General features: G+C 40.6%; 1 protein-coding gene across 1 annotated transcript in view; it reads left to right on the top strand.

Annotated features, from left to right (window-relative positions):
- RNF150 (ring finger protein 150) overlaps positions 1 to 14,826 on the top strand; it is a 40,686-nt gene extending 25,860 nt beyond the window's left edge. The window contains exon 2 of the mRNA XM_048509080.1: positions 14,795 to 14,826. Within this exon, the coding sequence (XP_048365037.1) occupies positions 14,795 to 14,811 (17 nt within the window). The 3' untranslated portion in view covers positions 14,812 to 14,826. The remainder of the gene's footprint in view (positions 1 to 14,794) is intronic.
- Positions 14,827 to 15,499: the final 673 nt, after the last annotated feature.

Raw genomic sequence — 15,499 nt, forward strand, 5'->3', positions numbered from 1 at the left:
GTTCCCAGCATCCCCTGCCAGCATCATAACCTGTTCTTCTAAATCTCTCCTGCCTGGAGGCAAGTCTTAGTATAAACAACAAGGTGTACAGCTGCTTACAAGCCAAATCTAATATAATGGGATTATTTTTTTCTATGTCTCTGATAGTGGTGCTTGTTAGTGTCTACCCCTGCCATTAAATAAGCATATTTTGCTATGGGATGTTTGTTTTCCCTGCTCAAGTGCATCTGCCAAAATATATAATCAGTTTTGACAACTATAACATTTTTTTAATTTGAATGATTTCTACACCTTAATATAATTCATGTATGTGGTGGAAGTGGACGGCATTTTTGAGCCATGTTTCAGTTGAATGGAGAAGCCCCTGACAGTCTTCTCAGGATTGGACATGGAAAAATGTAAACCTTCTACATAATGGTTATTTAATTTCTGTGATTCATATTGTATCTAGAACCTTGTAGCAGTGGTAGAAGTAGAGTACACTGGGCAGCCTCTCCCAATTAGTAGAGAAGCTGGCAGCAGAGGAAAATGGGGAGCACTTTGGAAATCTGAAGTTATTTAAGGAATCTTGTGTAAACCCAGTTCTTATTTGGTAAAGATGGTTAATTCCAGATACAGGATATGCCAGTGATTCTATTTTGGGCCTACTGGAAACATTACAAGGCAGCACTTGTAATCAATCCTTTCAACCACAGAGTAACATCACAAAGTATTAAAGATCCCTTCTGTGTATGTATTAGAGCTAGATTACTATACAATAGGAACTGCTGGGCATCAGGTTAGCAGTGTGAGTTATCTCTCTTTCAAAGTTTTAGCATTTTTAGAAAATGAACTGTTCGTGGATAATGGTCAATGTATGACCAAGAATCCTGTTTCCACCCCTGCTGTTTGAAATGTCCTCTGAACGATTGTAAAATCCTAGGGTGGACTTTAATAGAAACACAAGCATATCAGTCTACCATTGCAGAATTATTGTTATAATTAGTAGCTCAAACAAAAACAAAACCAGCTTAATAATTTCATTAGTACCATGAGTAATGTCAACCATAAATTAAAACTGACAGGCCATAATAGCAATATACTGTTGAAGGCTGGAAACTTTTGCTGCCAAGTACTTGAACTGCGGTCATTTTCCTAGGCTATAAAGCGTTGAGTCTTTTACAAAATAGCTTAAACTAATAATTAACAGATATTTAAATGATCCAGTGGAGCACACACTGTGAGCCTCCGCTTCAATAGTCTGGACTCCATTAATGTTGGCTTGGATCTACTGGAGCACTCTGTTATTCCCCAAGTCAACTCTGTTTATATTTTGCTCAATTTCTCAGTGGTGAGATTCTTTTCATTTTTCTATAACTTAATATTTCACTATAGGCTATTTCACACTTGCCATGAGGGGAGATGCAAGGAAGATCTCTCTTTTTTGACCCAGAAGTCCCCATCTGTGTCAGGATCAGGTATCTGTGAAAGCAACACATTTCTCCTGGGTTATGGGAAGATTTGTGTGCTACAGGTGGGCATCATACGACAGTAGTCTTAATCATTTTTCCTTGACAAATGACAGCCAGCTAGTTTTTGAACTGGTTTATCTTGAGTAACCATGCTGTATAGCTCAAGACTGTCCTCTGATCTCATTTCTGAAGAAATGTTCTCAAACAGGGGTACTATTGCCTTTCATTTCAGAATTATGTAGAATTATTGTACCTGATTTATTTTAAAATCCTAATCCAAACTGATTCTCAGGTGACTTTGTGCAAATCTTATCTTGATCCATCCACATTATAATTGCTCTGGCATCTCATTCTTTGCCGAATGAGATCATCTATGTAATTTTAACAAAATGATAGACACTTAGATTTTAGTCTGTTTTCTTTTTAATAAGTGTTCTCCTTGACAACAGGGGTAACATTGGTCTCTTCAGTGATCATAATTTATGTGCCAACTTGATGCTCTGCAGAATCCATGGAGTTACATTCTAGAGGCAAGACTGTGAAAGAACAGTATATGTACACAGTATGTCTCTGACATTTTTTCATAGAAAAGTAGAGGGGTGCAAGTGCATTTTTAATGATTTTCAGAAACTCTTTGGGCCTGTGGGATGGAGGAAGAGGGAGGAAGGAGCAAAGAGGATCTTCCTGGCTTGCTGACTTCCATCTGGACTTTCCTTCTTCTTCCTACACGCACTATAAAGCTTGGGTGTGGCTAGGGGCAAAAGCCATGCTTCACAGATAGTGACTGTGGATAAACCAGAAATTGATTCCTAGCCCATTGAATCCACACTGTTCTTCTTGTTTGATTTTTATTTTTACTTTAGATTTACTGTTGGTAAGGTGTGTTGGGGCCTAGCAGGATGTAAATACATACATAAATTAATTGAATATTTGATTGCTACCCTAATGTATCCTTTTTTTAGTTTTGTCAAGTCACAGACATACTGAGGTGGTTTGCCATTGCTTGCATCTGTGTAGCAACCCGAGATTTCCTTGGTGTTCTTCCATCCAAGTATTAATCAGGGCTGACCCCGCTTACCTTCTGTCTGATGAGATTGGGCTAGCCTGGGCTGTCCAGATGACAGTGTCAGTATATCTATCCCCACTAAAACAATTACTAACCTCTGGGAATTGCCTTTCCCTGTACTACCTCTGTGAATCCAAAGATCTCTGCTTCTTAACTAACTATGGCTTGTGCATTCAAATGTCACAGCAAACCATGATTTGTTCAAATTGTTATAACAAATAATTCTAAATAGTAGTTTGAAATACCAACTTGGTGCCAACCAACAACTTGCTATGTTTTGAGCGCACCATGCTGGCATCCAGCTGAATCACCCTATTGGTGTCTATGAAACAGTTGTCCCTTTTTTTTGGTCTTTGTATCCATCTAGTTAAATGTATCTGTGATAAAGTCCTCTTATAATATGATGAGCTTTTAAAATGTTTGAGATAAAAAGTACGTATTTGTAAAACACTGTGTTAATTCATTCTGATGGTGCCCTGCCCAGGCACTTTGGTGACGGGTGGGAAATACTTATACAGATAGATGGATGGATGGATGGATGGATGGATGGATGGATGGATGGATGGATGGATGGATGGATGGATGGATGGATGGATGGATGGATGGATGGATGGATGGATGGATGGATGGGTGGGTGGGTGGGTGGGTGGGTGGGTGGGTAGGTGGGTAAGTAAAATTAGAACTGATAGATACTTGTGTAGATTATTGTAGTTTTTCTATTAAGTGGCTTAGAGATGGAACCAAATCTGATGGAACCAAAATGGGTCAGCTTAGACATTTCCCTCTGGGATAACTAATAATGGTACTGTCCTTCTGTGGTATGAAAGGTTCCTGGCATCATGAACATCTGCCTACCTGTCCCTAGTATAAATTGGAAGTAACAGAATCTCTTTCAAAAGTGGTAAAAGGGAGTGGAAGAACATCAGCTTCTGAGAAAGAAAGAGCTGTCTCAGATAAAGATGTTAATATGGTCAATTGAGGTTCAGCAGTTGAGAAAATCGTATACTTCTGCATTAGAATATAATCCCGAATGAATATGAGAATTATTCATTTTTATTCGCTGCTTTTGTCAAAATCATTTTTTGTGCATTATTGAACATGACACTTTTATACAAGAGCATTTATTGAATGACTATCATCAAACTTTCAAGCAGATGGGGGAGTAGGGCTAGGTAGGCCCTAGGACCCAGGCAGAGCTCTATAACAAAGAAAGTCCAGCGTGTTTTGTTCTGTGGGGGAGGAATATACAATCTACTAACATCTTTTTGTGAGGCAGAGTGAGGCAAAGGGAAATCTTTTAAAAAGTGAAAGGATATGGTAAGAGTCCAAACTCATTCTTCCTTGAAAGGCCAATATGGATGCTGTTGAAAATCACCTTTGGCCTGGTAATGCTGGAGGCACTGACCACTAACATTTGAAACACTGCCTATTTTTGTCACATGGAGACAACTTTAATTCAATACTAGTGGCTGCCAGGGCTGAAGGTGGGATAATCAATGTGGAAAGCCTTTTAAGCACTGATATTTGGCATACTGCAACGTAGAAGCAATTTCTAGGAACCCCTCGAAGCCGTAATAGTTGGATGTTCCCTTAACACCCCTCTACTGGATGAATTCACGTGCAAACTACTTGGCCAAGTGAACAAGCTGGTTCCTAGTCAGACTTGCACACAGTATTTCAGAAAGTTAGTTTGTGCTGCAGGTGAAATAATTGTTCATGTTGTGCTCCATAACATTTTACTCGTCACATTGGTTCTTAGACTTACTATGCAATTGCCAGTTATAATGTGGCATATCTAAATGCACCATTTCCATCAGCAGGATTCTTTAGTCTTGGGCCTGCTAAAAAAAGTGGGAGAAATTTATTAATTTATCTACTGGCATAATAGAAAAATAATGCTGCCTTGAATTAAACAAATAAGCTGGACAAATAAGTAGGTTTTAGGTGAATCTAGGGTCCTTTGTGACTGCTTTATTTTCTCCTGTATTTCCCTTGAATTGGCAAAAGCAGAGGAAGAGAATTGTGTAGCGGCTGTATTTGGCATCTGTGCTGCATAAACACAATCTATTTTTGTCACTCTCTTGATCATTTGCACTGAAGAATGCTGGAAATATTGCATTTGGCGCATGCTGTATATGTTTGGAAAGAAAAAATAACTGGCTTTTGTTTTCCATTTGGAAAGTTGCTTTTATGTGATGTATAACATCTGGTTTTTAAAAAGAAATATTTACAATTGTGTCAGTTTTTAGTGCACAATTAGTGCAAAATTAGCATCAGTTTGTCAGCATTTCTTGTGAAGAATTGAAAGACTAAAATGTACATTATGTCAGATCAGAGGCGTAGCTACAAGGGGACTGGGGTGCGCGCATTGCACCGGGCACACTCCTGGGGACAGGCAGCAAAAATTTCAGGTTTGTTTTTTGTAATTTTTAGTGTTTTCAGCTTTTGGCCTGCAGGGGGAACAGTTTTTAGGCTAGCTAGTGCACCAAAATTTCAGGGAGGTTTCGGGGGACTCTCCTGATGATACCACCCACGTTAGGTGAGGTTTGGCTCAGGGTGTCCAAAGTTATGGAATGGAAGCTAATAGGAGATGGGGGCTACACATTTGAGAGTCCATAACTTTGGACCCCCTGAACCAAACTTCACCAAACCTAGCTGGTATCATCAGGATAGTATCCTAAAGATACCCTGAAATTTTGATACTACTAGCAACTAGCCTAAAAAACTGTGCCCCCTGCAGGCCAAAACTGAGAAAACACTAAAAAATACAAAAAACACAAACCCGGGGGGGGGGGGGGGCGGCAGCAAAACTCAGATTTTTGCACTGGGCTCCATTTTCCCTAGCTATGCCTCTGTGTCAGATCCATAATATAAGCAAAATATCTTTTTTAGTTTACATTGTGGTGTATTAAATTTTGTTGCATGAGCAATGCATTAATTACCCCAGAATTGAAAATGAGAGGAAAGTTAATATTTTGTCTGTCATTCATTCATTCATTCATTCATTCATTCATTCATTCATTCATTCATTCATTCATTCATTCATTCATTCATTCATTCATACACACACACACACACACACACACACACACACATATATACATACATACATACATACATACATACATACATACATACCCACCCCCCCTACCCTCCCCGCCCCCCGAGCTCAGGGCAACTTACAGTGGAATAAAGCCTGAAATCATACATAAAATTCCTATAAATAGCAATCAGTAAAAACAATCATAAAACCATTTAAAACAATCCAGCTAAAAACTCCAGATGGCAAAAAATATTGGGAGAGGTCAGGGGAGATTTTGTGATCTGGAAACATCTGGCTGGTTTGATGGAAAGGCCTGGCGGAACAGTTCTGTTTTACAGGCCCTGTGGAATTGGGTCAGGCTCCGCAGGGCCTTGATATTACTCAGCAGCATGTTCCACCAGGCCGAGGCCATAGCCATAAAGGCCCTGGCCCTAGTTGCAGCCAGCTGGATATCTTTCATGCCTGAGACCACCAGTAGATTCCCCTCCACCAAGTAGAGAGGTCTCTGAGGGCAATATTGGGAGGTGCGGTCCTGCAAACATGTGGGTCCAAGGCCACTTATGGCCTTATAGGTTAACACCAAAACTTTGAAGATGATCCGGTACTTGATGGGCACCCAGTGTAGATATTACAGGACTGGTGTTATATGGTCTCTGCTAGCTTCTCCTGTAAGCAGCCTTGTGGCTGCATTTTAAACAAGGTTTAATTTCCGGATCAGCAACAAAGGTAGGCTAGCATAGAGCAAGTTGCAGTAATTAGCCTGGAGGTGGCTGTCGCATGGATGGCTGCAGTGAGGTCAGATTGGGAGAGGTCGGGGGCCAAGTGTCTAGTCTGGCGAAGGTGGAAAAATGTAGTCTGGGCTGTTCTCGTGACCTGGTCCTCCAACGCAAGGGTAGAATCCAAGGTCACACCAAGACTCTATGATTAGGCCAGATGTAGGACCTCACCCTCTGAGGCTGGCAGTTGGAAGTTCCCCGGCCTCTCCCCTCGACCCAGCCACAGGATCTCTGTCTTCACTGGATTAAGCTTCAGTCTGCTTGTTTTCAACCAGCCAGCCACAGCTCCTAAACAATGCTGGAGAGCATCAGGGGCGGAGTCCAGCTGACCCTCCATTATAAGGACGAGTCCCCGGCCCTGGAGGAAAGAGGTCATTCAGCGCAAGTCTGTCCGTCTAACTCCAGCATTGGCGAGGTGGTGGACCAGAGGTTCATGGTCTGCTACATCAAATGCTGCAGTATGATCTAATAATACCGGCAGCACGTTCCACCTTGATCCAATTGGAGCCGGAGCACATCCACAATGGCGAGTAGCACGGTCTCTGTCTCATGACCAGCATGGAAACCGGATCGGTAGGGATCCAACACTTCATTAAATAAATGCCAAAAATTACTGAATCTTGCGCAAGTTCACTTCCCTTTTTTTCCTGATAAGTCTGTGTTAGCTAATTTTTGGCATTTTTCACAGCAGCAGTCTTGCAAGTTGGCTGCTTAAAATTACCTTGACTTTAGTAGCCTAGCTGTGTACAGGATTGTAGACCTTATGATTAAGAGTAATCTTGATGACTCTTCTAGTATGGTGCATTTTGGATGCTTGATACATGTTATGGGCAGTGGATGAAGTATAAGAATTTTGTGTAGTCCTTCATATTTAAATGCACAAAGCTTATCCACTGGTCCATCTGCCTGTAATGTGTGACAGCAACAAATCTGCCAAGGTCACGTATTGCTCAAGTACTGATCCCTAGCTTAAATGCACTTAAACATGATGGGACATGTCATACTGTCACCCCACAGATCTTCTCATTGGATCATTCTCCGTATTTGTGAACAATTTCAACATTCATCTTCCATTGACTGGGCATGTAGTGTTGCCTTTAACATTATTCGTCTGTTCCTTCACATTGAATCTATTGCCTACTCATTCTTTTTCCTATGCAACCTCACAAAATTCCATCCATTCCTCTCTGTCTCTTTAGATAAAAGTCTGGTTCATGCTTTGTTTATCCCATAACCACTTTGTGGCCTTTCCCTTCATTGTTCTGTCTTCTTATCTTTGTCCAAATCTGTCAAAGCTATTCACCAATCCCATAGCTCAGGCTTCCACTTCACCAAAATCTTCACTGACTTTCCGTTCCCTTATATGCCCAATGCAAGCCAATACCTCCTGCTCTGACTTTCAAGGATTTCTTGCATCCTTTGACTTGTTCTTCCTTGTTTCACACTCCTATAAACTTGCTCATGAAAATGAACATGTGCCACCTCTTCCTCTTTCCTCCTTCAGATGCCTTCTGAAAGCTCAGTTTTTCTGCACCTATTTACCTTATGCTTTATACACAGTGGGTACTGAACTGAATGTATGTGCATCTTCATTTTCTGATGTTCGGCTGCTGTGACCTTTGTTTCTGCTGCTTTGGCTTCTGTTGTTTTCTAGTTGTCTGTTTTAGATAAGAAACTCCTTGGAAGCAGGCACTTTTTAAACTTACAAAACTCTGAAAGGCACCATGTTTGCTGATGGGGTTGTACATATAACCATCATAATAAATAGTAGACACCTCCTCACAAGAGGCAACAGGCATCCCTGTGGCAGAAGCCATTCATCAAATGGTTGATTCAGGTCCACAATTTCCAAAAGGCTTTTTGGCATCTATTAGTTCTGACACTTCACTGCCAGGAAAATAATGTAATGAAATGACACGTAGTGCACATTTGCCGAGCTCCTCCACAGTCCAAATGGGGAGCTCACAGGCAGGAAATGGGTGGGAAACAAAGACCTTTTAGGAAAAGTCACGGATGCTATAGGACCGTGGTGGGAAACCTATGGCACTCCAGATATTCATGGACTACAATTCCCATCAGCCCCTGCCAGCATGGCCAATTGGCTGATGGGAATTGTAGTCCATGAACATCTGGAGTGCCATAGGTTCGCCACCACTGCTATAGGACATCATAACACAGAACGCTGGAAGACTAAACTGGGAACCCTGCTGGTGGCAGTAGAAGGGGATGCTATAGAGCAGTGAAAATAGAGAGTAAAAATAATGCAGGAAAGCAGTCTAATGGAAGCAGCTGTGAAAGTAAAGATGGAAGAGTGTGAAAAGAAGGGGACAATGATAATGAAAGAGATGCTGACAGGATAATTTTGAAAACTCTCTGATGTAGCTTCTTTTTATTCTCTTTCATTAAGAATAAAAAGTACCTTCTTTGCATGCTCAATTCTGTTGCAACAGGGAGGGGAGAGCTATGGGATTACTGCCTGATTCACTTGGGGTTGGGAGTGTTTTTAAATATTTACTTAATGTTGCCCATAAACGTTTGTCTTCTTCCATCTTTAATAAAGATAATTGTTTATACTTCAGAATGCTCTGGTGAATGCATGTATATGTCATCTTCTTTTCCAGTAGGAATCTATGGAGGCTTACTATAATTACAGTTATTTCACCAGTTAAGTACTAATTGCAGTAGAAGTAATCACAGAATTTTCCGCAGCGTAAAATAAAACACAGTAGAGTAGACTGAGGCCCATTATGCATGGAGTGCTTCCCTTGATGCTCCTCACCTTCACAATGGGGGTCTCTTCATGTTTCCTTGTTTACAAGTGAGGAGGTTCCCCAGTGCCTGCATGGCTTCCCTGCCCCCAGTCCTGGGTTGTTCCCCTGTCCAACGCAAGATTGAAGATTGCCGGGGAAAGGGGGATTGAGCCCTTTAAATGTAATGTCAATATTCCTACTCCTTGCAGGGATCAATGGTTGACATTTCCCTAAACAAGAAAAAAACAATGGTAGCAGTCCTTTCCACCATGAGATGTTATGGAGGCTGTAGTACACAGAGGAAACTGGTGTGGGGGGAAAAACTTCCTTTGTAAATAAGTCCTGCACTCTATAAGTTACCAGAGAATGAGCTGAAGATGTCTAGTCAAATGGCAAACCTCATGCACACACAAACCCAAAATAGCAGCATATTAATACGATGCTCTGTAACATGGTAACAGATACAGCTTTCCTGAAATATCACACCATCCAATGATAATCCGTGGAATGGATTTTCGTTTTGGATCAGCAAGAACCCCAGCTGGATGTTCTTAGTTTCCGCGGGTAGCTGTGTTGGTTCAAGTCCAGTAGCACCTTAATGACCCAACAGGTTTTTCCGGGTGTGGACTTTTTCCTGGTATCTGACAAAGGGAGCTTTGACACTTGAAATCTCATACTTGGAAAATCTTGTTGGTCTCAAAGGTACTACTGGACTAGAATCTAGCGATTATATATTGTGGTTTTGTTCCGGTTATTGTAGTTTGAGCATGGGTGCATGTGGACAGTTAGTTGCATCCCATTGAAATTAGTCTCTCTCACATTGCATAGCTGTCTTAAGTTTAAATGGCATGTTGCAAATTTCGACCTTTCTGCAATGCTAAACTAAAATTGTATGTAAGCACAATGCCCACATCTTTCTGATCTTCCCTTGTGTGTATTACATGGCATGGGTATAATATATAGTGACTTTTATGCCTGGTGGCACAGAAGCTATTTACTCTTTAATTCTAAAACAGGGATCATATACCTGTTCTAGTTTAGATTTTTAGTTCAGCACCATCGAGAGAGAAAGAATGAGAACTCTTAACACCTAACAGCATGTATGTCTTGTCTAACATGTGGATCCTCTGGCCTGTAGAGGGATGTTGAGTGAATCTTTAGGAATGATATTGCAAAGGTGACCTTCTGCCCTTCTAAGCTTTGGCTAGAGCTATTTTAGGAGCACAAGTGGTTGCAGTTGGAATGTTCAGGATACCTCACAGCCAGCAACAAACCTGGACTGAAACGAAGCAGGGGACTGTAACTTTGTTATGGTGACAGCTTGTTCTGCGGTTTGTTGGTTCAAACAGAAATCTCTGGAGGAGGGAAGGCCTATATTAAATGAGGAAGTGGTGTTTTGGAGATGCTCAGGCTTTAATTCCAGATTAGGCACTGCTGCCAGTCTGTCAGCACACTCGCTTTCTCACCGGCAAATGAGTCCTGTCTCTTTACTTTAGCTGATTGCTGGATTGGAGGGGAAAGCTTGTCATAGGAGAGAGGCAAAATAAAGCAGTACAGATTAGAGCAATTTGAGTTGATAGCGAATGAAAACATGCATTTGTGTCACATTAATTCCCATTCTTAAAGGATTAAAGTGTGTGCACATGGTACAGAGACTGGGGGGGCAGGGCGGGGAGCTGCTGTTTGGCTGTTGTTTCTCTGTAAGGGCTGTTTTGAATGTAAATTTATTCTTCTAGAGTTTCACAAGTGGAGCTGCCTTGTAATTGAATAGATTCCTGCCCTGCAGTAATTGACTATTTTGTTCTACCAACAGTATCCATCTAAGTAAAGCAGCTAGGTGGGATACCTGCTTTAAAGGGTGAAGTTCAAGGGGGATGATGCTGGAGGATGATTACTCCAGAAGGGATAGTTGACTTGGAACAGGCAGCAGTACTGGGAAGTACTAAGAAATACTGAATTGTGACATGGTTACTTTCTGCTCCTATATTTGCAAGAGGATTAGAGGATCCATGGGCAGGGAGGCTTGGTGGGGGGGAGACGGGGAGGGCTTGTGCAGCTCTGAAGCAGCTCCGCCAAGGTGCTGCTGCTCCGGGGTGGGGATGGAATGCCCTCCACCAATGGGGGAGCAGGAGTCTCTTCATGTCAAACTTTGTGAGTTCTGCTTCCTAATTGGAGGAGGGTTCGTCCTCAAACATTCCATCCCTTAGCGCTTAATTATTGGTAAAATAAGTCAGTCATGATGAGCCTGCAGTCCAGATAGCCCCTTCAATGAGGTGTTACATATGCACACTGTGGTGTCTTTATTTAATGTTTCTAATAGCAACTCTTCATGCCACAAGGGAAACCAATTTAAAACTCTTTTGACTATCACATGACATATTGGCTTAGAGATGGGAAGAGAGATATGTGCACAATTGCATTCATTAGCAGAGTTTCATATAATTTCTTCAGTCTGTTATAATTTATAAATATCATGTATCGATGATAAACATTTTTTTCTTTTGACTTGCATTTTTTAACATAGTGACCTATTCTGGAGTGAGTGCCATTTGTGTTGGATAAATTCTTGCAACAATTAAGGATAATGTACCCATCACTTGAATGAAACTTTTGTTTATTAATAGTTCAGGCATCATCTTGGCAAAACAGACAGGAAGGCAGCTGATTAGCTGTATATTGTGGGTCACTTGAGATTAATTATCTACAGAATACAAATAGTTGCTGAAGTTTGTTAAGATTTGGAAACTTTTTGGTTTTATTCCTTAGTGCTTAGGAGTTCCTTTAGAAAATTGATTCTGCCTGAGTGATTTTTCAAAGCTTGTTAATTAATTGGATTTTGATTAAGCCTGAAGACCATAATCAAATTTATATTAAGGGATGACTCTTGCGTCATGTGATGACTCCTAACTTGACAACCAGAATATTTATCATAGACAGATTTTTATACTGTATCTCAAACTCTTTGTGCTGTAATGGAAGTCAGTTCTGGCTAGGAACAGCAGAACTCTCATCTGGAGAACCAGGTTTCATTTCCCGCTCCTCAGTTCTCTGAGAACCTTCTGAACCCACGCTGAGGAAGGCAATGTAAAACCACCTCTGAATGTTTCTTGCCTTGAAAACCCCAAGGGGATTGCTTTGAGTCGAATTGATTGCACTTTCCACACACTGTGGGGTGGAGGGGAAATAAAGCAATATCCACACTTACTGAACTAACTCTTTATTTTAAAAACGTTACAAAGGCAGGAACTATTTGGCTTAACTGAAAAACATGATTTTTTTCCCACCATAGACATCAACTCGCTCTCATGCCAGATCTGTGAAAACCACTACTTATTTGTTTAAAACATTTCTTGGCCACCTTTCTTTCTTATGGATTTCAAAATGCCTTAAAACATAAGTGTAATGTATAAAATGAAATATATAAAAACCAAAATGTAAAATTACAATGAGGATCACCTCTTCTATCACAACTCCACTCATCTGTTCAGGCTCTTGCTTAGGTACCACTCTGCAAAAGTGCAAAATCAACAACAGTGTGGCCATGTGCTTCCTCTGTTGTGGCTCCCACCAAGTGGAATGGCCTGAGTAAGTCAGGAAGGCGTCTATGCTCCTGTCATTCCACAAACTATGTTGAATTGCTCAAGAGAGTTTTTCTGTCAGAGAGTCAGGGATGTCCTATAACAGAATGTATCAGGAAGGTACTTGATAAAAGGAAAAGGACTATAGATTATACCACTGCATATAGACTGTATTATCACTTTGTTGCACATATTACCCAATGATAATTTCATTATAGTGAATATAATGCCTATTATGCAATGTACATTCAGATGTTTAGTCCTAATACATTGCTCTTTAGAATGTTCTTCATATTGATTGTATTGATCTATGGTGTGCTTATTAGATGTCTCTTTCTATGAACTATTGTCTTATACTGTATAATCCACTTTGAGTCTCAGGGAGAAAGGTGAACTATATAGTAAACAAATATAATTAATTTTATACCACCTCTCTACCGTAGCAAAGTATTCAAGATAACATACAGCAAATGAACTTAAATAAAATCAAACATGATACTAAATATAGCAAAATGAATGTAATCAGCAGCATCATTCAATATCTAGTACCTTCCCTGTCAATCAGCCACTTCATTCAAAAGCCATCTGGAATGAAAAAGTAATTAGTATTTTCTATAGAGGCCATTTTGCTAGGTGCTAGTGAAAGCCAACATGCTTCAGAAGTAGCTGAGAAGAGGAAGCAACACAGGAATTTGTTGCACCAAATAGTTTTATGTACATACTGGAAAATACAGCAGATATGTTATAGCTATACAACAGAACAGGAAATCTGTATCTTACATTGTCAGTGTGGGGTGAACTGAACAAATTGAAAAATCACACTTCTAACATCTTACAGAAAATGCTAAGCAGCCTAAATCATCTAGCTGATCCAATTAAAGCTTTTTAGAAGCTGAACAATCCTTTTTTCTCCACTTGCCATAAAACATCTGTCAAACGGTTTCCTTTATTCATATATAGTTTTGCTAGTATCTGCTGACTTTTATGTTCTATTTTATTTGTCCCATAAGAAAATCACAGGGAAATATCTAAGAGAATAAAAAAGCGATCAGTCCATCTTGTTTGTTGTGCTATGTTCTTCACTCTCTGGTAATTTCTTGTGTGTTTGTTCTAAACAGAAATCAGTAGTTAAATATATTCTCGAAGGCTTTCACAACTGGAATCACTAAGATGTTGTGGGTTTTTCAGGCTGTATGGCCCTGTTCCAGTAGTATTTTCTCCTGACGTTTCACTTACATCTGAAGATGCCAGCCACAGAGGCAGACGAAACATCAGAAGAAAATGCTACTGGAACACAGCCATACAGCCCAGAAAACCCACAACATCCTAGTAGTTAAATATTTTGGAGCAAAGTTATTTGTACAAAAGGAACACTAAAATACAGAGGCAAAGAAAGCTGTTAAGGAGATGGAAATAAATATGATGGAAGCGTATGGGGCTACTTGCCTGTCACTATGATAATTCTATAATTGAAGTGTATGTGAACAAGGGTGGTTCTGTTACCACACTTTAATTGACCCTGCTAATGAGGACTCTTGGGTAGCTCTGACTCTCATGAGGTTTGTCTTGCTTCTCTTCAGTGCATATGTATGCATGGATAATATGGTAGACAGGGGAAAAATTTTCCGCCTGGGCTTTGGAAATTTAGTAGTCATTGCCACTAAAAAACGGAAACAAAACACTGAAGAAAGATGACTAAACGTGACTGGAAAAGAATCTTGTGTGCCTAAAATAATTGTTGCTGGTGCTTAAACTGTGTGTGTGCGTGCGTGCGTGCGTGTGTGTGTTGCATTGCTGTGTATGAGTTTCTCCTGGGAAAATTTTATTCAAGCAGCCAGGAGTTTAAGTATTTTTACGGCTCTTAGAGTTAACTATACCGTACCGTAACATTTTTGTCTTTTATAAAGGAAAGCATTTTCAGTGATGAGGATTCCTCTTATTCCTGTGTTCCTTTTTCCCCCCACTTGAAATACTAGTCCATGCCCAGTTATTCTGAATGAATACTTTTCAAAATGCTAACCATTTTCTAGTGTCACTCTCTTGCACATGACAGTCTTTAATATCTTAAACTATTGTCCAAGGAAATGCTGAAAAAAGGGGGAAACTGAATGATTTTTTTTTTTTGTATAGGGGCCTGGGAGACATGAGAAGGGAACCTTCACAATGACAGAGACTGTAATCACAGTTGTGACCCAACACCATATAATGAAGAAAAAGAAGAGTTTAGATTTATATCCCCCCTTTCTCTCCTGCAGGAGATTCAAAGGGGCTTACAATCTCCTTGCCCTTCCCCCCTCACAGCAAACACCCTATGAGGTAGGTGGGGCTGAGAGAGCTCCGAGAAGCTGTGACTAGCCCAAGGTCACCCAGCTGGCGTCTGAATTCCCCAGACAAGCCTCTACAGCTCAGGCGGCAGAGCTGGGAATCAAATCCGGTACCTCCAGATTAGATACACTAGCTCTTAACCTCCTACGCCACTGCTGCTTTTTCACAAGGTGAAAAAAAAATGTTTTTCTAGGTTCCATCTTTGAGAATCGCAGTAATTGCTGCAATTGTTACTGTTTTACCCTGGACAGTAAGGAAGCAGCAGGTATTAAACTGCTGCACTTTAGTGCCAAATAGTGATGTCTCCACTGAAGTAGGATTTCTGTGGGAGCCATTGAGGTTGATCAGCAGTACTGCATGATGGACTTGTATAAAATAATCAAGTTATTTTGCAGGTCTCAAAGTCTTGGGGAAAAGTTTGGGGGGGGGGGGGAATCCAGTAATCCCTTAAGGAAAAACAAAGTACAGGAGTTAACCCTCAAGAGAACTTGTGCAATTTAGGACAAATGC

This window comes from Sphaerodactylus townsendi, linkage group LG10 (assembly GCF_021028975.2).
Source record: "Sphaerodactylus townsendi isolate TG3544 linkage group LG10, MPM_Stown_v2.3, whole genome shotgun sequence".
Lineage (NCBI taxonomy): Eukaryota > Metazoa > Chordata > Lepidosauria > Squamata > Sphaerodactylidae > Sphaerodactylus > Sphaerodactylus townsendi.